The sequence below is a fragment of the Cynocephalus volans genome, chromosome 7 (genome assembly GCF_027409185.1).
Source record: "Cynocephalus volans isolate mCynVol1 chromosome 7, mCynVol1.pri, whole genome shotgun sequence".
NCBI lineage: Eukaryota > Metazoa > Chordata > Mammalia > Dermoptera > Cynocephalidae > Cynocephalus > Cynocephalus volans.
In genome coordinates this window covers 95,451,947-95,478,777 of record NC_084466.1, presented here as the reverse complement: position 1 = coordinate 95,478,777, position 26,831 = coordinate 95,451,947, and the positions used below count along the sequence as shown (strand labels likewise).

Sequence of the window (26,831 nt, the reverse complement as noted above, 5' to 3'; positions counted from 1 at the left end):
ACTACAGAAAGCACATATATAACTTAATGACTTTTTAAAATGGATATGCACATTTATTTGTTCAAATAACCAATATATAAACTGAATAACAGATTAATAACAAAATACACTGTAGAAAGTAGGGCTTCAAATTTTCACAAAAATTGGAGTTGTGAAACATTAAAATTTACATATTTCATTTTATAATGTCTACCATTATTTGAAATAGCTCTCTAAAGTCTTCCAAAAGCATGGAAATATCAAGTTAACTTCAACAGAGGGGGATGAATAAAATTTTCAAAGGCAAATTAAATTCTAAGCAAATCAACAAGTCCACTTAATGAAAAGAAATCAAGAAAATAAATTAAATATCTAAGTTTAGCAACATAAATTGTATTAAAAAACCAATAAAAGAGAATGTAAACACAAAGTACTTCAAAAAGTCCGTGGAAAGATAGAATTGAAGGATAATGGAAATCTTCCCATGAATTTTTGTTGTTGTTTAAATTTTTCCTTTTTATTGTTTTCGTTTTTAAAGACTAAGAGCATGGAAAATATGTTCTCTGACCATAATAAGAGAATGAAATTTAGAAAACTCACAGATGTGTGGAAATTAATCAACAGTCTCCTAAATAACCAAAGGGTAAAAATAAACATCACAGGGAAATTACGGGAGTACTTTGAGATAAAGATCAAAGCACAATGTTATCAAAATTGTAGGATGCAGGGCTTAGGCAGTGCTTAGAGGAGAATTTATACTTGTAAACACCTATATTAAAAATAAGAAAAATCTCAAATCAGAATGTAAACTTCTACCTTAAGGAAATAGAAAAAGTAGACGAAATGAAACCAAAAACAAATATAAGTAGGAAATAACAAAGATTACAACAGAAATATAAGAAATAGGAAATTAAAAAACAATAGAGAAAATTAACAAAACCAAAAGTTGTTTCTTTAAAAAGATCAACAAAATTTACAAACCTTTTTCTAGACAAACAAAAAAGAGAGAAAACTGAAATCACTAAAATCAGAAATAAAGTAGAGGCATTGTAAGAACCCAAATGCCCCAAGGGATCACACCGAGGAATGTAAGAACCCAAATGCTCCAAGGGATCACACCCTGATCACATAAGTCCTTCTCGGCCACACCCCATCATGGCGCTGGTTGCCCTTCTCTTCCGTACTCTCCTTCCCGCTGGCACGAATCGCACACCAATCAGCTCACCCCAAGCCCCATGCAGTATGCTAAGTAGGGATTGTATTTTAAGCCAATCAGCCTTCCCTAAAAGCCCTATATATACACGTGTGTGTGCCACCTTATAAACGAGCTCTCTCCAGTGGATCCTCAACTGGTGTCGACTTGTCCTTTCAGGCATTATTACATTGTTACTATGGCCTTTTTGATGGTAAGATTTAGTTTCTTTCTCTTGTTTTCATTTTGTTCTACCTGTGGGTTTTGTTCTTTCTAGTGTATTTATAGTAGTGATTAATCGTTTTTTGGATTCCAGATGCAAGACTTCCTTGAGGATTTCCTGTAGGGCTGGTTGTGTGGTGGTGAACTCCCATGGTTTTTGTTCATCTGGAAAACACACTATTTCTCCCTCATTCCTGAAGGTAGTCTTGCTGGGTAGAATATTCTTGGCTGGCAATTTTTTCTCTTAGTATTTTGAATATATCATCTCATTTTCTTCTGGCAGATAGAGTTTCTGTTGAGAAGTCTGCTGTTAGTTTGATAGGGGCTCCCTTATAGGTGACTGGACACTTTTCTCTTGCTTCTTTTAAGATTCTTTCTTTGTCTTTAAGCTTTGCCAGTTTGATTATAATGTGTCTTAGAGAGGATTATTTGGGTTGGATCTCTTTGGGGATCTTTGAGCCTCCTGGATCTGAAGGTCCATATATCTCCCTATACCTGGGAGGTTTTCTGTTATTATGTTGTTGAATAGGTTTTCCATGCCTTTTCCTTTCTCTTCCCTTTCTGGAACACCCATGATTCGAATGTTTTTCTGCTTTAGTTTGTCCTACTAGCTTTCTTAGATTTTCTTCATTTTGTAAAAATCTTTTTTCCTTTTTTGGGGGTTATTTCGAAAAGGCTGTCTTCGAGATCAGAAATTCTTTCATCTGCTTGTTCTAGCCTGTTGCTTAAGCTCTTGGTTGTGTTTTTTATTTCATTGAGTGAATCTTTCAGTCCCATGAGTTCTGCTATAATATTTTTAAAGATGTTCTCTTTGTAAATTTCCTCATTCATAGCCTGGATTTTTTTTTTTTTTCTCATTTCATTATGTTGTCTGAGTCTTCTTCTATCTCATTGATTTTCCTTAAGATTGTAGCTGATTGAGATAAGGTACAAAGCAACCTCTAAAATCAATTAAAAAGCTCATCAAAGGACTTTTAGAACTGAGGGAGAGGGGATGAATAAATATTTGGGAGTCAGGGAAGCAGTACCTTGATATATAATACCAGGAGCCATCATCCACATTGTGAATAAGCACCCTTTGGAGTTGTGCAGGGGGCAGCTTGTACAGCTTTATGTGGCAGCCCCTGGTAGGAGTTGGTCAGAAAAGATTTCTTAAGAGAGGTGACATATGAGAAATTTTACAAAGATGAATAGGCAAAGGAAATAGAGAAGGGACTTTACAAACAGAGTCACATTATGGGAAAAGTGAAGCATTATGACTAAAGTAGGTTATATGTATTAGAATGGTGAGAGATAAGGCTAAAGAATTACTTTATGTCTATGATCTTTTTTTTTTTTTTTCCAGCTAGCCAGTACAGGGATCTGAACCCTTGACCTTGGTGGTATCAGCACCATGTTCTACCAGTTGAGCAAACCTACCAGCCTTCGATAATCTTGATATGCACATTTCTTCCCATTGTAACATCTCTGAAATTGGCATACATCTTGCAACTGATTGTGTCTTGTATCATCATAAGAAATTGGAATTATTTTATTAATAATGGCATCTTAAATATGGTAACATATGGGTAGGTTTGAGCTAGACTCCATGTCCTTTATGTCATGTTTTTAAATTTTATCCTATACATAATTGGAAGCTACACAGACTTTAAGTAGAAAAATGTCATGGTCAATTTTGTTTAAAGTAATGTAATTCTGGTGACATTTATTGTAATCCCTGTATAATATCCAAAAAATTAGTAACAATGTAGGAATTCAGGCAAGGTCTGTAGAGGGCCTATTGCCAGGGGTATGCTGTGGGGGTTCCTGGTATAAGAAGTTTTTGATAAAATCCAGAAGATAGGTGAGATGGTGCCAATTGATGGTGAGAAAAGAATTATATATGAAGCTGAGGTTTCTGGATTTATTTATTATTTTTCTTTTAAACATTTTGTTCTTTCAAAAACATTTGAAAACCTTTCCTAAAGCAGTTACATTGAAATATCTTAGAATTGGGCCGAGCCCGTGGCGCACTTGGTAGAGTGCTGCGCTGGGAGCGCGGCGACTCTCCCGCCGCGGGTTCGGATCCCATATAGGAATGACCAGTGCGCTCACTGGCTGAGTGCTGGTCACGAAAAAGACAAAAAAAAAAAAAAAAAAAAAGAAATATCTTAGAATTAATGACTGTTCATAAAGTTTACCCAGAGGTTACATGAAGTTACTGCAAATGCTTATGACAGAATGACAGTGTCTTCATCTCTTCATAGAGGTGCCTAACGGAAGCTGTACAGTATGTTTAATACAATGGAATAACATGCTGGATTGGAAACAAAGCATCTATCTCAAAGCTGTTTGGTGACGAAGCAGATTCTTTGTGCTGTGTTCAAGGATGAGTCCTCCTCCCTTGTTTAGAAGAATGCTGCTTGTATTAACTTCACTGCCTTTGCAGGCAGAATTGGTACTTAATCTTATTCTCACTCTTGCAGGAAGACCTGAAATGATTTCCTGTAGATTTAGCAGTGTTGATTCTCTGAAATTCAGAATTGCAATAAAGAGTCTGTCTGTGCCATTCAGCTCTCTTGTATATATGACAGAGGTGCTGTTATTCTTCAAATTGCAAAACCAGCCTCTGCTTAGGAGGAGCTCATTGTTATGAAGTAGACTTAAATCTTGATACTTCAAACTTATCTGGGATGAGTCTTTTGGACATTAACATTCACAGTGTGGTAATCTGAATTGGTGGGTAACCAGGTGTGGTTGACTTCAGGAAAACCGGCATTTGAGCTATTGTCCCACTGCATTGGTGACTTGGAGAGAAGGGTGTTAATGTCATAGCTTTAACTGAGATTTGTGGCTAAAATATTTGCCATTCCTATTTCTTCTCCATGGTAAGTTATGGGAGTTCTAGGGAGTGTTAAAAGAAGCACGTTCATGATGTTGACATATTCATTCTCCAGATAAGAAGTCAGCCAGACAATGTCTGGTCCACCAATCATCCAGTTAGGCCATTTTCCTTCTGGCATGTTTTCCATCCGGTATGTAATAACCTCATACACATCGTTCCCTGAAAGAGTGTCTGTGCTGGTGAGGTAATCGTTGAAGGGAAAATCAGCTTCTTGGCAGCCTATAGTACATCATGGTCCTGTCCATGCTCTTCACATAGGCTTCTGTCCTCATGAACCTCTATCTGCCAGGCTCTTTGCTCTATTGGTTCATGGTCTGCTGGAAGCTCTGGACAATGTCATGCACTCCCACCTGTGTGGTGATGAAATTGTGGTACAGTTCCAAGTAGTGTGTGACCACGTCTGGGATTTAGGTCTTATTTACTTGGATCTCGTCTCTTAGATGCTTTGCTTCTAGAAGAAATTTAATAGCATGGGAACTAAAGCCATCAACACTCTTTGCAAGCCAGAACTGTGTAATTTCAGTTTTGGAGGCTGGGAAGTCCAAAGTCCAGGGAACATATCTGGTAAGGGTCTTGTCCTCATGGTTACTACAGCAACTCAGGGTATCATGTGGCCAATATGGTGGAGCAGATCGAAGTTTCTGGATTTAAAGAGAGGATGATTGGTGTAACAGTTTAGGGCACCCATTATTAGTGTTTATTTGGCACCATAGCATAACTAAACTTTTTTGCTGGTCAGAGAGCTGACCAGTGTTAAACATTAATATATCAATAGCCAAGAAAAAATTTTCTCAGGAACTCTTATTCTAATGTCTGTCAGTCTAACACTTGTTAGTTACCTGCTCAACAAAATAATAATTATAGTATATGCTTATGTTGGTTGGAGGCCTAAATTATTAGACATTTAAAAATTACTGACTAAAAAAAATTGTTCAGAATCTCTCATCCTAACATCTATTCCAGGAAAAAGACATTGCTAATGTTTAGACCAAAACAGTAATCCCAGTATGAGTCAGTCATAGTTTTGGGCCATAGACTAGATCCCCTCTTGTTTACATCTAGTGGAACAAGATCAAAATAAATGCTTAATTATATATTCTTTTCATCATTTAAGAAGAGTAGTACATGGCATAGGATTTACTGGCCTGGACAGTAGTTTATACATGCTCGTATTTAAGAAACTAGCCATTTTAAAGAATTAGTGTTTTAACAATTTATCTTTCATTTTAGAATGAAGTCATAGTAGATCCACATTTATGTGCAATGATGGAGAGGTAAATGTGACATGAGTAGTTTAAGTAGTTGGAAATAACTATATATTTTTTACTTAACTTACTATATGAAGACCTCTCTTATGTCCAACTTTAAATTCCCTTGCCACCACCACTTATACCAACCACTGCTGCTGCAACCAATTCCATGCTGTCGGACAATTGCAGCCTGATAGTCTCTTTCATCAGGGTCAGTTTGTTCTGCATTCTTCTTCCAGTGGGGGACAGGAGTCAATGTATAAATTCTTACTCTTTTGTCCTTTTGTCAGGAGCTCTGAGTCACATTTCATAGATTTCCGGAAAGTTGGAGTAATGTTTGTTTGTAGTGGTGGGATTAAGTACTAACAACCTCGTCTATATTGCTGGTTTATAATACAAATGCATTACAAAAATGAAGCAGATTTTCAAAATGATACATAATTTACATTTGTTAGTGTACTTTCAGTTGTAACAAAAACCAGCCTCAAATTGAAGTAAACAAAATTACTAACCTATGTAATTGAAAAGTCCAGAGGGGTTATTGGTTTCAGACAAATCAATGACCTGGTTTCTTTCAGTTTTCCCACTCTGCTTTTTGTGGTGTCATATTTATCCCAAGGCAGCCACCTTGAGGTGCTTAAGGTTGCTGGAACCTCCTGCATTTATATCTACTTGGGAAGAAAATGTTCTGTATCTGAGCATTCCCGGAAAAAATCTTAGGTTCATTCTGATTTGACAGGCTTAGGTTATATGCTCATCTCTGAATTGATCACTAATGCTAGAGAAACATATTGTGCTGATTGGCTTAGGCTTTGGTGTACCCCAGGGTTAAGGCAATCACACTACCACTCTCCATAAACTGGAGTAGATCAATTCCACTCATATTTTGGGTGAGGAAATTTGGAGTGAAAGAAGGAGAATAGCAAGGAAAGATAACAAGGACACAATTCTAGTTTATTATGAGAATGGCTTCAGATGACCTAATTGAATGTAATATTTGGCAAAAACAAGCCAAACATGTTTAATATCATTAGGTACTTATTTTATTAAGAATAAATAATAAAAGAACAGTTCACCAGCTAATGTTTTTCAGTCACTCTTAATAATACGTAAATAATTACTTGCAGTCTTACATTTAAGCCGTGCAGTGTTAGGCGATTCTTGTTCTTTGTTTTCTTTGTATAAATGTATTCTTGTCCATTTACATTCAGAAAAAAACATTTTTCTGGACAAATATGCTTAGGAATAAGAGTTTAAATATGCCTGTGTGATTCAGTGTGCTCATCTTTTCCCCACACTTCTTGACTGTGGAAACCATAGGGCCAGAGATGTTGCATGATTTGCTTGAGTCTCTTAACAAGCTACCTCGGGAACTGAGTCTTAGACATGAATTATTTGACTCTCATGTTGTACTTTGTAGCTCTTAGAATCAATTCTTTGGCTGTCTATAATATTATCTTACTAAATTTTCAAATGGAGCATAATAAACTATTTTAGGAATACAGGAGATGTTCAAAGGATTGACTTCTTAAATAGAGGTGTCACAATTATATTCCTTAAAACCAAGAGAGGACCAATTGGGGATCTCTATCCCCAGTTGACATGGGGACAGGAGGATACTTTTTTGTCCTGATGGAAATGTTCCATATTTTGATTCTGATATTGAATTGGACACTTAAAAAGGGTGAATGAAAAGAAAAGCCAACCAGCCCAGTAACACTTTTCCATATAAATTTTTGTTGTTATTTTTAAATAACAAGTTCTAGTTTTTATGTTTGAATAGCAATACACAAATCAGGCAGAATAGTCCGTAATGAAATGATGGTCAGGTTCTACTGTATTTGTCTGGTGAGCCTTCATCTTCTAAGTACTTAAAGTATTTTCTTTTTATGATGTATTACACCTTTATTAGATGCAGCTTAAGTGTGAATAAATCAATGTATTATCTTTTAACACTTCCCCTATCAGCTTTCTTTAATGTCTCTTTATCACATATTCAGCTAAGGTTGCCTGTTCTATAGTGCTAGTATGAGACTCTGACTCAGTCTTCTAAAGTTGTAGGCTATATCTCATTTTCTTAAAGAAACCCTGGGGCACTGGTCCTGTTGATGTTACTGAGTCTCCAAATAATGAGGATTGTAAGTGGTTTGGAGGCAGCTTGAAGGGATCTTCAACAAACTGGAGACCAATGGGAAATTACACAAGTTTTATTGAATAAAATAGATGATTGTCTCCCAACATGAGACTGACCCAACCATAGCCACTGGTCCATTTCTTGCTCTAGTTGGGCTTCTATTTAAGGCATCACTTGTGGTGGAGTTCGTTCTTTCCCTTGGACTTGAGCCATACTGCAACAATTTTGAAAAACAAACTTCCTCTAAGTCTGTTAAATGTAACTGAAAATTGTATCATCTCTCATACAGACTGTGAATGCCCCATCACAGTCGTTCACACTTTGTCAAGGGTCGGGCTTTTGTTTGGACTTCTCCAGGACTTAACTGTGTGCTCCTAATAACTTTCAGTAGTTGGATATCTTACTAGCTAGGGAGAGTTAGTTATCAATCACGTTTACTGAGTATAGAACTTTGTTGTAATGGGCCTTTTTTAAAAAAAAGGACATTGAAATTAATTAACGTCAATCATTAACTGTTGAAAAAAATTATGAAAAAAATCTCATGATCTGGTTTCTTCTTACACTTTTTTTTTTTTTTTTTGGTGACTGGCCAGTAGGGGGATCTGAACCCTTGACCTTTGTGTTACCAACACCACACTCTAACCAAGCGAGCTAATAGGCCAGCCCTGTTATAGTGTTTTATTTCATCCAATTTAAAGTTATCAACTTTTTTCTTTTTTCTTTTAACATTTATTTGTATGTATTTGTGGGGTACAGTATGTTGTTTCATTACATGCATATACTGCACAATGATTCATTTAGAGGAGATAGCATAGTTTTATACCCATTAATCCACAACTCGGCCCCCCATGCCCCCACCCCCGTCATCATCTTTTTTCTAAATGGCTTTGTGCTGCCTCTAAAATGTTGTTATACATGTAATAGGCAAGTCAAAGCTTTATTAAGCTAGTATGTTAGTTTTATTTCCAGGATGAAGTGAACATATTTATATTTGCATGCCTTTTACATATTAACTTACTTTGAGAATTATTTCTAACTTGTGCTTATTACTTTGTTTTTTTAGTGAAAATATTCTCTTTGGAATGGGAAATCCTCTTCTTGACATCTCTGCTGCAGTAGACAAAGATTTCCTGGATAAGTAAGTATTAAACTCTTCATACGTACTTTGTGAAACTTCTGTTTGAAGAAAAACTGATGAAAACTTTATAATTGAATTTACCGTCTAACACCTTCAATTGGAGGACAACTCAGGAAATTTAAATCTGTTAATAGAAAGTGCACTGTCATTATTTATTGAGTAATTGACCACAATTTTCCCTGGGAAAACTTACATGGATTTGTTCATTCCTATTGCTATTTTCACTTAAAATTTATTGTTTATTTATTTGGAAGGAGGAAGTATATGTCATCTATCTAATGATTTAACTCCTAAATTTTTAAATTACTGTCAGTGAACTAAAAGTATAATGGTTCCATAATATAAATGGGAGAAAAGCTGGATGGTTGACTCAGTTGTTTAGAGCACTGCCTTATAACACCAAGATCATGGGTTTGGATCTCTATACCAGCGAGCTGCAAAAAAAACCCAAAAAACAAAACAAAACAAAAAACCTCTGCTAAATGGAAGAAGAAAGAAAGACTATTAGGACAAGAAGAATATGCTGGGCATAATTCAAAGGCTACGAATCTCCATTTATTCCCTTTTAATAGGAAATTTCTGTGTTAACTTAGCTGAGAAATCAGTTTGTATTTATTGAGCTAGCTGTTTGAGACTGTTTGGTACATGGAGAAATTAAGTAGTAAAAAAGGATTAACGATGAGAGTAAAATCCCTTCACACATCCCAAGTTCTGTGTCCAGGAACAACTGCTTTTTTTAAAATTGAGGTAAATTCACAAAACATAAAATTCATCATTTTAATCATTTTAAGGTATACAATTCAGTGACTGCCAGTACATTCACAATGCCGTATGACTGTAACCACTGTCTAATTCAGGACATTTTCATCACCCTAAAAAGAAACCCCCACCCATTAAGCAGTCATTCACTATTCCCTCCTCTGGCCCAGTCTCTTGGGAACCACCTATATATGGCAACAAATTGTCATCTTGGAAGCAGAGAGCTGCCCTCCTCAGACACTGATCCTGCCAGCACCTTTATCTTGACTTCCCAGCTTCCAGCAACATGAGAAATAAATTTCTACTGTTTATAAATTACCCAATGTATGGTGTATTGTTATAGTAGCACAAACAGACTAAGACGTATACCAAGTGAATTAAATGTATTCTTAGTATGAAAGTAATTCCAAATTCTTTGGATAGAATATTGTTTTTCTGAATCTGCATTTTTAAAAAGTATTTGGCTGGGCCGGCCCTGTGGCGCACTCGGGAGTGCAGCGGTGCTCCCACTGCGGGTTCGGATCCTATATAGGGATGGCCAGTGCGCTCACTGGCTGAGTGCGGTGCGGGCGACACCAGGCCAAGGGTTGCGATCCCCTTACTGGTCACAAAAAAGACAAAAATAAAAATAAAAATAAAAAATAAAAAGTATTTGGCTTTTTCAATAAAAGAAAATTATCAATGTAAAACTAATACGAGTTAAAACATGAACTAGTTTTGAAGGTTTTTAAGGAAAAATGTCATTCCCTTGCTGCATTTTCTCCCTCTCCCCTTGCTTTCACCCCATTCCTCATAAGTGCTGTTTCCACAGAAGAAACCATTTTTAATTCCATTACCTTTTTTTTTTTTTTTTTCTGATATCTGCCTGTTTCTAAATAATATACAGGTGGCTGTCCATATCCGTGGGTTTCACATCCATAGATTCAATCAACCACTGATGTAACGTATTTGAAAAGAAAATTGAATCTGTACTAAACATGTACAGCATTTTTTACTTGTCATTATTCCCTAAGTAATACAGTATAACAACTGTTTACATAGTATTTATATTGTATTAAGTATTATAAGTAATCTAGAGGTTTAAAGTATACATGAAGATGTGCATAGGTTATATGTGAATACTAAGTTATTTTATATAAGGCACTTAAGCATTATTGGAGTTTGGTATCCTCAGGAGGTCCTGGAACCAATCCCCCATGGTTAACAAGGGATGACTATACTAATATTGCTACATATGGTTTTCACAAGGGTGATTGCAGAGGCAAAAAATAAAAATTCCTTTCATGGAAGGAAAGGATGAAGGAACATGATTATCAGAGGATAGCTTCCAGAGCAGAGGACACAGTAGCACTCTGTGTAGGGCAACTTCTTGGTCTTTAAGTCCCCGTGGAAGGAGATCATCTAATTATGATACTGGGTTATAGGATTCTCTGTGATCTTCTGAGAAGTTTGCTTTTGCCATTCTTACTGGGATTTTTATACTCTCTTTGTTTTTGTTTTTCTTTTAAACTGTTGAAGAGTCTTTGATTACTTCTTACCTCCTTGCTTACCGGGTTTCAGTAACTAGTAAAACCCCCAGTACATTTCTGAGTGCTAACTACGAAATTAGATGAATTGGAGGTCAGTTTCTCATTTGTCCCATCTACCTAGCAGTCCAAAACGTAAGGGCTGTTTCTCTAGCTATTTCTTTGTCAAGTTTAATTATTGTCTATTGACTCATTATGATAGTGAAGGATTTAGCTCTCTTTCACCTACCACCATTTTTTCTTCTCCAAATGATTATATTACATTAAAAAATTAATAATCATTGTGAACAAAATTGTTGATTGTGATTACTGATACAACTTTTTGTTTTTTCTTGCAGTTTCTTATTGTGTCCTATGTTCATTTGTACCATTTTCTATAAACTTATTGAAATTTCTCTATGAAATGTCATGTGCCTGTTAACCACCTCCCTTTTTCCACAATCAGTAAATCTATCAACTTCTTTTCTTCTAGTGACCTCCCTTTCGGAGTTCTCCATCTTTGTGCTTCAAACTGGACTGGTTGTGTTGTTAGGCCTTTTTTTGTTGTTTTTAAACAGCATTCTTCCTGAAACTTCCTATGTGCCTCTCTCCTTTTTTGGATTTCTTATTTCCTACATTCAATACCTTCTTTCTTGGTTTCTTCCTTTTCTTTTTCTTTTTTTGGAGGAGCATGTCCTTCAGCAGCTTCCTAATAAAAAGAGTGCATAAGTGCATGTGTGGTACATTTTTTTCTGAATCCTTGTATATGTCTGATAACTAAAAAAATTTTTTTCACCTTGCACTTTATTGATTAGTATAGAGTTTTCCTTGAGAATCTTGAAGGAATCGTGCCATTGTCTTCCAGCATCTAGTGCATCTCCTTCCTTTGTATATCACCAGTTTTCCCTCTCTGGAAGCTGTTAGGATCTACTTTTTATCCTTGGTGTTAGTAAATTATTGTTATGTAACATTTAATTTTCATGTTATGGGTATAGTTTTTTCCTCTTGTTTCTGTAAGCATGTTAATTAGAAACTGATCCCCCTCCTTCTAGCCACCTGGGCCTCTCAGTAGGCTGCCTCAATGTACTCAAGACATGGTAGCCGCCTTCCCCCAGAATGTGTAATCCAAAAGGAAAAAAGGAAGAGAGGCAGGCACAGAGAGCACAGACAAATGAGAGAGCAACCTTGATGGAAGCCACAGTCTTTTACAACCTGATTTCTGAAATGGCATTCTGTCACTTCTACCATATGCCATTGGTTACATAAATTAGCCCTGGTACAATTGGGAGGGGTCTACTCAAGGGTATGAATACCAGAAGGAGGGGGGTTATTGGGGGCCATCTTGGAAGTGGTCTCTCAGTTCACCCCCAAGGATCCCTGCCTTCTGGTATTTGCAGCCATATATAGTGCCCTCCGACATTGTACCACGTTTAGTTGTATGACCTATTGGCATATGGCAAAAATGATGGCATGTCACTTCCAAGATTAAGTTATGAAAAAAATTGCATCTCCTGTCTTGGGCACACACACTCTCTCTCAGATCAGTGGCAATAGGTCAAACAGATGCCATATCTTCAGGACACTCAAAGGCTCACATAGTAAGGAACTGATGCCCTCGATCTAACAGCTCTTAAGAAACTGAGCGAGGAACTGAAATCTGCCAATAGCCATATAAGTGAGGCTAGAAGTGGATTCTCCTTGTACTGTTGAGCCCTAGGATGACTGTAGCTCTGGTTGACAGCCTGACTGCAACCTCATTAGAGACCTTGAGCCAGAATCACTAAACTAAGTCACTCTTGGATTTCCAACCCTCAGAAATGATGTGATATGACTGTTGTTTTAAGCTGCTGAGTTTGAGTGTTTATTTAAAAAAGGTTTTTAAAAAATTATTTGCAGTTCTGAGTTTCTTGGCTCCCATTTACTCGTTCTCTTCTGCTTTCTAATTATTACTTGAAAATAAATGTAATATTTTCTGTACTAGATTTATAATTACTGTATATCCATAGTATAAGCTTTGCATACAGAATTTATTTATTGTTGTGGAAAGAGACAATTAGAAAAGATGTCTTGATCATTTTAGTAAATCTTTTATAAATACAGTAAGCTCTTGTTGCAAAGGAGCTGCACTATGCCTTTGACCCTTAGTCTAGTGCTGGGTACATGTGAGGTACTTAATAAATAGTTTCTGACTGAAAAGTTTTTTTGTTTTTTTTTAAAGTTTATTTATTAATATTATTTTTTTACTTTCTATGATGTTGGCAGAGCAGTTGGGGGGAGGAGGAGAGAGGAAGGAGAAAGGAAATAGGGTGGGAGAAGGAGGAAGGAAGAGGGGTGGGGCAGGAGGGGTGGGGTTGGGGCTTGTGGCACCCCAGTCATTCTGAAAAGTTTTTTTAATGAAAGGCCTTTATTAAGATGGAATTTTAAGTGTTCAGTGTTTAAAGTTGATGAGGAAATTGGTACTTTCTTTTTTTGCTTTTGGGTAAATTTTTCATGTGCTTATTTAGTTTGTCAGGTTTTACAGAGCAGTTTTTTAAAAGAACAAGAGCTGTCATATGCTAATAACCTTTGCAAATTAGAATGATGAAGCCACAAAGGGTTGAATCTAAAGAAAGGCCATGGAGAATCCATCTGAAAAACTTTTGAGAGTAAAGAGAAAAATAAGAGTATAATAATCTTAAACAATTATTATATGATAATAATATATACCATTTATAGAGCATGTATTAGGTGTGCTTTTATATGGTATCAGTTTAGTTATCATGACAACTTTATGAGACAGGTATACTACTAAAGGATAACTTGGAACTTAAGAGATTTGTTTATGGCCATAAAACACGTCAGTGATAGTGCAGATATTTGAAATATAGGTTTGTTTTAACTGTAAAGCCTGCATTCTTTATTTTCTGCTATAATACTATTTTATTTATGTATTATTTTCTGCTATAATACTATGGAAGTATTAGTTTCAAAATGAAAAACTCAATCACATATCTAGATTTTTTAAATGGTAGACATGTAAAGGTTTATAAACTTAGTGAAATTCTATTTTCCTTCAATTATAGGTATAGTGGAGGTGAGAAAAACGTGTGTAATTATCTCCAAAAATTGTTAGTGTTAGTTTTAATTAGTGTGTAGAATTACATTGAGCAATTCTTTGTGAGAGGATGAAAGACTCAACAATTCTCTCAGTAAGTTTTCAAAACAATGCAGTTCTTGCTGGGAACTGCAATTGGGAAGTTAGTTGGTTAGTTGCCTACCATAGAACCATTTCCAGAACAGAGCAAGCATTCTCATGGTTCAGAAGTATCAATTAGATATGTACTTGGTATCTAAAAATTAAATTTCATAAGGAATATCCTCTTGTTTATTTGAGGTTTCTAAAGCTAGTGTTTCCCTGAGTTAAGAAAAATTAAGGATCTTTAATTGATAGAAAAGCAGAATTAAGTTAGCCAATTTTGATGTGCACAATTTGACAAAATGTAAGAACTGAAAATTAGTAAGAATACTTGTGTCGGGAAGTGAGCTATTGAAAGGAATCTTTTCTAGCATACTGGAAAGACACAGTGGGTATTCAGGGAGTAGGAAATGTGAAACATATAAATAATTCCAGATGAGTTTTGCTCTAATTATGGACGTATGTGTTAACAGGATGGAAAAGGAAAGGAAGGAATATATAAGATAGGTTTACCTTCCTCTTTCCTGACACTAGATAAATGTCATAAAAGTAAGAAGAATGAGAGAATTAATGAAGTAGAGATGGAGTAGTTGAGGAAATGTGCGTTTTTCTCCCAGATCTAAATCTTTAATAAAAGAAGCATACAAACCTTTGATAAGTCTTGATTAAAGTAAACACGTATGAAAGATATTACTTAGTACTCACTCCAAAAATGCTCAAATTAATAATAGTTGGTCATAAATTTAAGTGCTGATTATTAATTAAATGCCAATAATTTACAACTGAATTATTTGTATAAGTAAAGATAAATTACTTCTATAAATGGTTGTATTTTATATTTGAAGGTGAAAAAAGTATTTGTGGAGTGTCAAGTGTAAGGTTAAAGCTATAATTGTTTTGCTTTAAAACTAATTGCAAAATACTTAACACTTCTATAAGTTAATTCTTTATAAAACTATTTTGCCATATATTTTTTTCTATAACTTTCAACATTATGTTTTGTATTTTAGCTCTTTAATTGACCTGAATTGATTTTTGTGTATAGTGTAAGGTAGAGATCCAGATTTTTTGTTTTTTTCCCCCTTTTTGGCAGCTGTCCAGTACAGGGATCTGAACCCTTGACCTTGGTGTTATAAACACCATGCTCTAACCATCTGAGCTAACAGTCCAGCCCAAGATCCAGTTTTAAAAAATGTTTCGTTATGGTGAATCAACAATTATTATATTACTATTTTGAATAATCCAACCTTTACCCAATGATCCTCATTGCCAGTTTTTATTTATAGCTTGGTTTCTAGGATCTCAATTCTTTTCCATTGGTCTATTTGTCTATCCCTGAACTAATGCAGCCTTATCTTTATTACTACGGCTTTACAATAAGGCTTGATGTCTGGTAGGGCAAGTCTCTACACTTTGCTTTTTTTTTTTTTTTTTTTGGTGTCTGGCCAGTGTGGGAATCCAAACCCTTGACCATGATGTTTACACTTTGCTCTTATTCAAAAATTTTCTTAGTTATTCTTGGCTCTTTTGCACATAAATTTTAGAATTAAAATTGTCAACTTCTACAAAAATTCTTTCTTGGATTTTGTTCAGAATTGCCTTTATAGATTAATTTGAAAAAAAATGAGGTCTTTACCATATATGGTTTTCCTATCTATGCATATATTTTTCCATTTATTTTAGGTATTCTTTTACATCTTTCAATAACACATAGGATCTAAGTACATTAAATATGGATTAAAAAATGGTTAGGTTAGGGTTTTTTTAGATTTATAAATATTGTGGTAGTGATCATTGCTAAATTTGTTAGCTTCAAAAATTATAAAAACAAATGTTTTTTTTGAAAAAATTCAAACCACCACAAATGAAATCTGGGATAGTTTAGTATCTATAGAGCAGTGCTGTCCACTACAATGTTCCATGATAATGGAAATGTTGTATATCTGTGCTGTTCAACATAGTAACCACTAGTCACATTTGACTTTGAGCATTTGAAGTGTGTCTAGTGCAGCTGTTGAATTGAATTTAAAATTTTATCTCATTTTAGTTAATTTAAATTTAAATAACCATATGCAATTAGTGCTTAATATATTCAACAGTGCAGCTTAGGTTTTTTGCAAAATTTTATAGTTCTCTTCATAGGTGTATGTTTTTTCATTAGGTATAGTCTAGATATTTTAAAAATAAAGTTGTTGCTATTGTGGGTAGGGTTTTTTTTTTTTTCCAAGAACATTTTTTAGATTATTGCTGGTATTTGGAAATGCTACTGAATTTCAAATATTTTATTTTATGTGGCTACCTTATGCCCTACAATAAAAGAAAGATAGTTCTTGGTTATTCTGCTTCTCCCTTTCAGAATTCTAATTCTTAGAATGGAATAATCTGGTATTTGACTCTGAATCTTTGTATTATTTCACATATTAAATGACTGGTCCTGAGTTGCTTTGGGGCTTCCTCAAGAAAGACATAAATTATGGATACTAAATGAGCACAGACTCATTTATGAAGACTTCATTTTGCCCAGATATTATAAGGTGGTGTTTTTATGGATTCTTTAATATTTATATCTGACTTTGAATATTGAAGAAAATGGTACCCTGAGGCTTACCTAAATAAACATGGATTTATTTATTTGTTTGTTTATTGAATCATAATTGATTACACATATTTTTGGGATTCAATGTTGACATATGTTGATCAAATCAATATTACTAGTATGTATATTGTTACAAATTATAATTATTCTTTATGCCTCTTGACCAATCTCTCCCTATCCCCCTCCCCCTCCCCCCTCCCACCTCTGATAACCCTAGATTTCTTCTCTCCCTCTGAAAGAGTAATGGAAACTCTGTTGATTTGTTGCCTAGCTGATCTGTCCAATGCTGAAAGGTGTGTTCAGGTCCCCCAATATTATCATAGAGCAGATGTTTCTTCTATCACTCCAGAATTGGCTTGTGGAGAGAGACATCCTATTCTTTTCTTCGGTCTCTGCTGGTGACTCTCCTTGTGTCAATGCATTCTAGTGGCTGGTGGACCATCTGTGTGGTGGTTGTGATGTCTAGTTGCTTTCGCAGTAGCCATGGTTACTGTGGTGGCAGTGGTGGGCCACCCACACGGAGGTGATGTTTTTGGCATTCTCCTTGGCGCTGGTGGTGTGCCTGGTTGTGTGGGGGGGTCTAGTCCCTGGATCCATGCCTTGGGTCCTTGGGTGGGCCCTGAGGCACTGGTGGTGTGCTTGGTTGTGAGCAGGGGGGGGGGGGTCCGGTACCCAGCTCAATGCCCCGTGCCCCTGGGCTGGTCTCCAAGGCGCTGGCGGTGTGCCTGGTTGTGGGTGGGTGGGTGGGGGGGTCCTAGATTCATTTTTAACAGTTCATTTCACCTCAACACAAACTTTTTGGAGTACATGCTTTGTGGTCAGCATTTTGACAAATCCTGGGAGTACAATGTTAAATAAAACAAGTTTTTTTCCTTTAAGCAGTTAGTAGTCTAATTGAGACTGATGTGGAAAGAAATCACTTAATTACAGTGGCATTACAGAATAGAGGTTAAGAATGTGACGTAGAGCCGCTTATGGCTGTGTGACCTTAAGTTATGTTGTTTAGTCTATGAAGGCTCAGTTTCCTTTTGAATAAAATAGGAATATTATAGTAGGGTTGTTGTGGGGATTGAATGAGATAATTTGTGTGTTTGGCATATATTAGCTAATATTATTAGCTACTGAGGAGCTTGAAATGTCTTTCATTTCCCTCTTGTGGGCAATGGAGAGCACATGAGGGGTTTAAGCAGGGGCATGACATGGTCAGATTCACATTTTAGAATTATATAAATCATCCTGTCTTCAGTGGATCAATAGATTTGAGGAGATAGATTAGAGGAGGCTGTAGTGATAGATCTCTTCAGAGATGGTGACCTGATTATTATAGTTACGAGGGAACAGTTATGAGATTAAGTTTTATAAAGGTAAGTCTTGGTGATTGATTTAATGTCGACAGCAAAGAAGTTAGGGATAACCTTCCAGTTTTTGGTTTTGGTGACTGAGTAGATGGTGATATTTACAGCTCCGTTAGGGAATATGGGAGGAGGATGTGGTAGTGAGAGTAGAGGTATTGAGTTCAATTTTGTTCATGCTTGAGATGACTGTGATAGGTGGGCATATTCACAAGTCAGGTTATACGAGTTATGGCTGGAGAGATAAACAATAAATCATTATTTAATTGTACATCGTTTGACACAATGTCATTCAATAAATGGTAGCTATTATTACTATTATTATTTTATCATTATATAGCTGGTATTTAAAGCAACCAATAGATGAACCTTTCTAGAGAAAGGGTATAAAGTAAAAGGGGAAATGAGCTAGAAGGCAGAACATTTAATGGATTGGTGGATGGATAAAGGATAGTTATGGAAGGGAACAGAAGAAACAGTAAGCTTAGCAGGAAAACAACAACAGGGTCTCATGAAGTATAGTGAGTTTATATGACAAAAGTGATCTATTGATGTCTAGTAATATAAGGCCTAGAAGGGACTACTATATTTGACAACAGGATTCAGTGGTGACCTCAGCTGGGTTATTCCCAGTCTAATGATGTGGACAGAAGTCAGAATAAAATGTGTTAGGAAATAAATAAGAGGTATAATATAAAATGGGCCAGTTTTGTTGATGTGGCCCAAGAGCCATGCAGTGATATCTTCTAAGTGCCAAATTAAAAAAATTTTTTTCAATGAAGTTATGAGGCTATTCATTTTGAATAATTATCAATAAATTTTTAAAAAGTAAAGAGCATAAATAGAGAAAACTTTGAGTACAAAGAGTTTAGTTCTATTTTATGTATTTAGGTTTAAATCTAGTTTAATTATTTTTCCTTCAGCTTTCCCTAATTGAGCTTTAATCCTCATATACTTTGCTAATGAGAATTTAAAATATTGTTTTCGTAAACCTTGTAACTCTTTGCTGTTATTTCGTTCTAACCCTGTGATTTACTTTTAATCTGTTTCTTTATAAGCCTCTTAAATTTCAGTCCAGCTTTAGTCTGAAACATTGTTGTAGTGATTAACACTTACGGCTGCCGTTTTCTCCCTTTCTAATATATTTTAATCAACTTTTATTTTTTAATTGGTGGAGCCAGTTAAACATGTTAAGTTGTTTAAAGTCTCACCATACCCACATTGTTTACCTGATTGGTTTTGCCAATTCTAAAAAACTTTGCATGATGTTATTGAGATTCTTTCAACTAGGTGGCAATATTTGTAGATTTCTAAAAATTTTACTTGTTTAAATTCTTAGAAAACAATTTTACTTCCACGTATTTATAGAATATTTTATTGTCATTCTGCTGTGTACCAATTTTTAGCTTGGCATTAACTATGTGACATTGGACATGGCACCTCACTTATAACTGGGCTGTTTCTGGACTTCACAGTCTCTACAAGGACTTTTCGAAGCCCCAAGTTCTATGCTGTGTTCATCTTCAGGGAAAGAGCACAATTGAATAAAAAATGTTTGTTTCAGTCTCTCATAAAAGGCTCTTAGAAAAGTTATGAACACTTTGAAGTGCTCTTTCCCCCTTTTTGCACTAATTGAATTTTCATTTTTCCAAGGTGGAAGCGTTCCAAGAAGTGGGGCAGAGACGGGTATTTATTACGTGTTAAATAATAGGCTGAGCAGTTTTCACGTGTGTTATTTGATCCAGATGAAGGTAGTTTTATCCTCATTAGAGAAATTAAGTGGCTTGCCCAGTTCAGAAAATTAATTAATGGCAGAATCAGGATGATGATGCAGGTCTTTTGACTTTTAATCTAGTGTTGTTTCCACTCACTCAGAGGTTCTCTTTGTGGGAGCTACAGACAGGATAAACAGAATCCTTACATGTGCTCTCTCTCACTTCTGTCTTTCTCATCTTCTGCTCTTTGGAGTACAGGTCATTTTCCTCTGGTAAGTAAGGGCAGATAAAAGGTAGAGAACTACCACTGTACCATTGTAATCTCTTTGGTTTGTAGGGACCAAATTCATGTTTGAATCTAAGACATGGTTATAAAAGGAGAACATCTATCTAATCATATCATTAGGAAACAAAACTGAACTAAAAAGGCTGCTGTGGTTTGCCTCATTCTGGAAAAGACATGGTGGGAAGTTGAGTTATAGCTTTCTACTAGGTTGACTTTTCCCTTTGAAATTTATTAATTTAAAACATTGAGTATTCAGAGAATAAGCTAAACGTGATAGACTCAAAGGCTGTATATCTTCTGTCTTGCCAACAGCAGTTAGGTTGGCGGAACAGGGCATACTAAATGAAAATGAAAACTACATGTAATTATAAATCCACATTTAAACAAACTTAACTATATTTTTCAGTGGGAAATAGCTCTGTTTCATTAGTGAGGTCTTGATAGCATATTTACCTTGCATTTATATTTATAACTTTGCTTACTTTCAAAACAAAGTTGCAGGCAGTCATTTTAGTTTATAAGATCATTTTTACAGTTATAGCTGAGTACTATTTTTTGCATACGTTTTAGAGATTTTTTTGTAAAGTTATTTTTCCTGTAAAAGTGACTGTCTATAACCATGGAGTTTATTATAATTTATGAGCTCTAGAATGTATTTATGTTACTTGAAGGAACAAATCACTCTAAGACTGCTGTTTTTCTAATTTGCAAACTAAGTCAGTGTTCCAGTTTTAAAAATTAGAGTATTATTCTTTTAAGCAGCAAGATAATGAATAACTATGGATTATTTTAGTGGCATTTCAAATAGTTACTAACCTACCTAAAGTTGGGTAAAGTGGGTATTTATAAGGGACATTCCTATGAAAAATGCATATCTAGACAATTTTATAAGTAAAGAAATACACATCAGTATATTTATCAACATATGTAAATAAATAAATAAATATATGTGTAGTAAAGAATTTGGCATTTCCCAAAAAAAGGTCTGGCCTTTGCCTTCTGGAAGGTATCATCATACTTGATAGAAGTATCTTCTTGTTTAGGGCCAGGGCTTGCCATACCAAAAGTATCAATCATGTGTTTTAGAGTTGGGGCTTTGGGTCTTGTGGTATTAGTCCATCTGGAGACTGAGTTCAAGTACATGGGCAAGTGATCGATCAAGCTTATATAATGAAGAAAAAAAAAGCCTACATAATAAAGCCTCAGTAAAAACCCTAGACACTGAATCTTGGGTGAGCTTTCCTGGTTGGCAGTACTCCATGCCACTTTGCCACATTTAAACAAATGTGCCATGTTGTCACTTATCAATGCTGAGAAGGTTATGCATCCTGACTCCACAGGAAGGGGACAATAGATGCTTCAAATTTGTAAACCTCCTAGACATCGCCCTATATGTTTCTTCCCTTGGTTAATTTTGGCCTATATCCTTTCCTTTTAATCTAAAACTCAGAGTATAATAGCTTTCAGTGAGTTCTGTGAGTCCTTCTAATGAGTTATTGAACCTGAGGGTAGGTTTAGGAACCAAACTTGTATTCGGTGTCAGAAGTGAGGACAGTCTTGGGTATTGTGTTCTCATACTTGGCGTTTGGCTAACTCTGGGTGGTATATGTATAGGACAGGTTCATAGGAAGCAGTGTAAAGAATCAAGTAAGAGAAAAGGAAGATGAAATTAAGAAAAAACAGCAAGGATGAGGAAGAATAAAGGTTACTGAGATTTGTTAGAAAGTTACCTGGTTTGGGGCAGGGAAAAATCAGATCAGAGAAAGTGATACTATGAGAAAAGTGACTGCTTTAAAGTTTGTTTGGGATTAGAAAACTAATTTGCTTGGAGGACATTTCAAAATGGATCTGGCAGATTCATTGTTGAGGACCTAGAAATATACCGTGTGAATTAGGAGAATAAACATTCCCCTTTGGCAATTGGATCAGGCTATTCTTTTTGGCTACTTCTTGACTATGATGGACCCTTTCTTCTGGCCTCCTTCCCTATTACCTTCAAAGTCTTATCCTGAGACTTTAAAAGAGAAGGTTGTTTATGGGAAAGCAGCAAAGAATAGAGGTGAAATGGGGATGAGAGACAGTTGGGGAATAATTAAAAGCTGTCCCCTTTGTCAAATCGATCAGAGAGGAGACTTACTACTTTCATTTTTGTGCCATTATACATTGTGCTTAATTTTATTATAACACTTATCACTCTATGAGCAGCTATTTTTATTCTGATTTGCTTACTGAATTATGAGGTCCTTAAAGGCAAGAAATATTTGCTATTTCTCTATCATTAGCCAGCTGGAGAAGGAAGGAGAGTAATATTGGTTGAGTGCCTATTGTGTATGTGTGTACTAAGTTCTTTGCTAAGACATAGATATCAAATCCAGTGGTTTCAAAGTTTTAAACTTTCATATTCCATAAACATGTTTTGATAAACAAGTACTTTCTCACACATTAATATTTATGATTTTTTATAAGTTTAAATAAAATGATAAATAATCACTCTTTTTAGTGAACTCTGAATACCATAGGGATTTGATACCCATGATCATTCATTTACAAAAATACACAAACCAAGTTTTTTTTTTTCTTCTTTTTCTTTTGATGGCTGGCTGGTACAGGGATCTGAACCCTTGACCTTGGATTACAAGGCGGCAAGGTGGTCCTCTAACCAACTGAACTAACTGGCTAGCTCCTCCAAGTTCTTTTTTAACATTTAAAATTTTATGTTTCTTTCTCTCTTAAATTTGTATTTCTATTTCACTTTTTCCCACCAGATTTTATCCTTATGTAATGTATTTTTATGCCTGAATTATATTTTGCATATAATGTATTGTGCATACATTATGAAGGTATTTAATGCATATTGATCAATCTATCATGTCTCTGCAACAAAAACATGTATGTAAATTGAATTTTAAGATGTCTCCTAGTCAAATTATAATTAGCACATACTAAACTAACATAAATATGTTAAATTGTTATTAAATAATAAACAGAATAAAACCAAAAGCTATTAGAAATGTATCTTTTAATGAAATGGGTGAAGAAATTCTTTAATTTTTTTCAATTAGTTCAACCTTTTGTGGATGAATACTCATTGCTGCAATCAGACGTGTTCCGTATCACTTTTATTTCTCTTTTTTTTCTGTTAGAGGTGTAAGTGCTGAGAAAGCTGTTCACATAATTAATTGGGTTGTAATGGACAGAGTTTTCAGCAGTGTCACTCAGTTATTTGAACTCTATCATGGAATGATTTATCATCAGAAATTATTTATTGAACAGCTTATAATATGATTAGGTTGTTCTTCACTTTGTTGGAAGCAAAGAATTAGAAACCACCTGGCTTGCCGATGAATAGAGTTGTTAGTGTCATGCAATTATGGGAAGTATACCAAAAAAGGCTTTATTAAGGTTTATTAAATAAGAGAATGAGTTAATTATATCTATTAGTCTTTTACTTAGAGGCATCATATTTACCTGAACATTTCAGGAAGTGCTGGGAAAAGTCATATTAATTTCAATATACTTATGTTGAAAGTATTTTGAGGTTTTTTGGATAAAATGTTTTTATCAAGTACCTTAAACATGTTTCAATCAAAATTATTCATTCAATTTAAGGCCATTGTGTACCTTTTAACCTTTTTGGCTAAACTATTCTTTATTGTCAAGCCAGTCATTTACCTCTGTAAAGAAAAAGTCTGACTTTATTTTTCAATTCAGATAAATAGGTTGATATGTGTTCCTGTGACAGACATCCTCTGATATTTAATTCTACGTAGAGAGATGGAAGGACAAGGAGCCTTGCTTTGAGTTTGATGCCTGGAAGAAATAAGTTTATGCTATCTTTCTTATTTCTTACTGGAAACTCTCTTAGTTTTGCTTCACAGGACTCTTCCTGAAAAGTAATGCATTCTTTGATGATGAACCTGGGATGGGAGAGAGAAACTTTTTAAATGAAAATTGTAATCAGGGTGGCTGGTTAGCTCAGTTGGTTAGAATGTAACCTTGTGACACCAAGGTCAAGGTTTCAGTTTCCTTTATAGCCAGCCGTCAAAAAAAAAAAAAAAAAAAAAATTCTTCATTTCAATTTCTAGCTTTCTAGCTTCATTCTTTACAGAAATAATATATTAAATAGGAAGCCCTGTAGTTATTCTGTGGTACTTTGGTTAAAGAAGTCTTTGCAGACAAAATATTATGAATTATTCCTTCTTTAGTAGTTCAGAGGTTTTTACACCCTGGTCAATACTATACAGTTCCATTCAGGATGGATGAGAGAGGTGTGCCGTTCTTTTTATGAAGTGGGTAAAGGCACTTGTGAAAGGGGAGGCAGTAAAGAAAAAGCAGCATGACCTTTCCACCTGGACCTCTGATCCATTGTCAGGCAGATTAGTTTCAAGAAAGGGTTGAGAGCATGAATGGAGATTGAAGACCTGGGTATTATTGGCCATTGTTTATATATTTGTGTGTACCCCTCAGAAAATCTGTTTACCTTCAGCAATGCAAATTTACAGTACTGTGAAATATCCCTGATCTAATATTTTTAGCAGCCTCTCTTTATGGACTGGGAAACTGAGACTTAAAGAGGTGAGGTACCTGCCTATGGTCATTAAGCTAGTACTGTAAATGGTTCAGTCAAAAACTCCAAAACTGTTTTTCCTCCTGTGTCATACTACTCAGTACATAGCCTGTTAGATGCATACTATGTATTTAACGAATGAATAACTGTGTATTTTTTTTTATGAACTGTTAAGTACTTAACATTGTAGTATTTTCTTGAATTCTGAACTGCTGGATGAGTATAACATTACAGATGATTCACTATAGAGGAATTTTGAAGATATCTTGTGTTTTCAAAGCATGATTAAGTTGATCTCCCTTCAGTCCCAGTGATGGTGTCAGTGGAAGTGACTAATAGAACAGCAAAGAACCGTATGCTTGGTCGTTCTTGGTGTTTTGTCAATTAAGTCATAGACTTGGAACAGTACAGCAGTGCTTGTTTGGTAGGGGTCAACTAACTGTATGTTGATACTACAATCAGATGTCCTTGAGGTGAATGCATTTCTGTGTTTATATGACCACTGTATTTTTGTTTCTGTGTTATAGGTATTCTTTGAAACCAAATGACCAAATCTTGGCTGAAGATAAGCACAAGGAACTGTAAGTGCATTAAACTCTAGGTTGTACATAGTTTACTCTATGAAGTAGATGTATGTGAACAATCTGATTTTTTTTTTTTTCTGGAGGCTGGCTGGTACGGGGATTGAATCCTGGACCTTGGTGATATGAGCACCATGCTCTAATCAACTCAGCTAATTGGCCATTCCTGATTTTTTTAAATTATGTAATATATAGAGATATAATTAACACTATGGCCTTAATACTAGTAGGATTAGGATAATTTATAGTACATAAGATTAACACAGTAAATAATTTTTCCTATATGCGTATTAAAATATGTAGTTTATTCCATCATCTAAATGAAGGGCATGCTGGGAAATATGTCATTTCATTTTCTTTCCCCAGATAAAATATTGTTATTGTTAATTTTGGGATCTTATTCGGGTCATTTCCCCACCCCGATGCTAAAGATGGAGCAATATAATCCTCCTTTGATATCCTTGGGGGATTGGTTCCAGAACACCCCTCAGATGTTCATGTCCCTTACATAAAATGGAGTAATATTTGCCTCCCATATACTTGAAATCATCTCTAGATTACTTATAGTACCTAATACAATGAAAATGCTATGTAAATAGTTATACAGTATTTTAAATTTTTATCATTTTTTTATTGGTTTTTTTCCCCTGACTATCTTCTATCTGTGATTGGTTGAATCTGCTGATGCAGGACCTATGAATATGGAGGGCTGACTATATAATTTTGTTTCTTTTGTTGCTTTATGAAAAAATGCCTAGCTATTGTTTAGCATAAGGTAAAACACGTTCAGTATGAAGTTTGAAATGTGATTCTATTTTTTAACTTTCAAACAAATAACGACATGTATGATTCTGGGATATGTGCACTGCTATTTTTCTGCCCTAAGATAGTATTTAAAAGATTACCACTTCCCAGGAACTGTGAGAAAATCAGTTAAAAATTTTGTCTGGCAACTTTTTATTTCATCTTAACCTTTTCAGTATTTTAAGATTATCTAAAGAGGGAAACTAAAAAAATTTTTATATGCTTCTATTTTCTAGCTAGTCTACTTTTTTTCTCATTGTGCAATAAGAAAAATTCTGATAACTTTACTTATTATGTAAACACCTAATGTCAGATAATAAATACTGTAGAATTAAGAATTTGAGGCTAACAACACCTTTTTGTTGAACCACACTTATTGTTGATAATTATTAAGGTTCTATCCTGTTTATAAACATATTGGTAAATTTTACAAACACTCTAGGGAGTTTCCCTAATGTTTGATACTCTCTAATGTCGAAAACTTATTATTTTAACATTTAACTCAGGTCCCTCTTGGTTTAATTTAATGTAATCTTTATTTCTACTCATCCATATGAAGAATAACTTTTTGTTTTTTGGTAGAGTACTTTAAGACTATCATTTTCTTCTTGAGATTAGGTAATAGTTTTCTTTTTTTTTTTTTTCTGGCGGCTGGCTGGTATGAAGATCTGAACCCATGACGTTGGTGTTAT

The 26,831-nt window shown here is 35.0% G+C and overlaps 1 protein-coding gene across 2 annotated transcripts in view; it reads left to right on the top strand.

The window, feature by feature from the left end:
* ADK (adenosine kinase) overlaps window positions 1–26,831 on the top strand; it is a 556,699-nt gene that overhangs the window by 42,923 nt on the left and 486,945 nt on the right. For both annotated transcript variants that reach the window (XM_063102515.1, XM_063102516.1), the window contains exons 2-3: window positions 8,725–8,799; window positions 25,282–25,335. In XM_063102515.1, coding sequence (XP_062958585.1) covers window positions 8,725–8,799; window positions 25,282–25,335 — 129 coding nt within the window. The remainder of the gene's footprint in view (window positions 1–8,724; window positions 8,800–25,281; window positions 25,336–26,831) is intronic.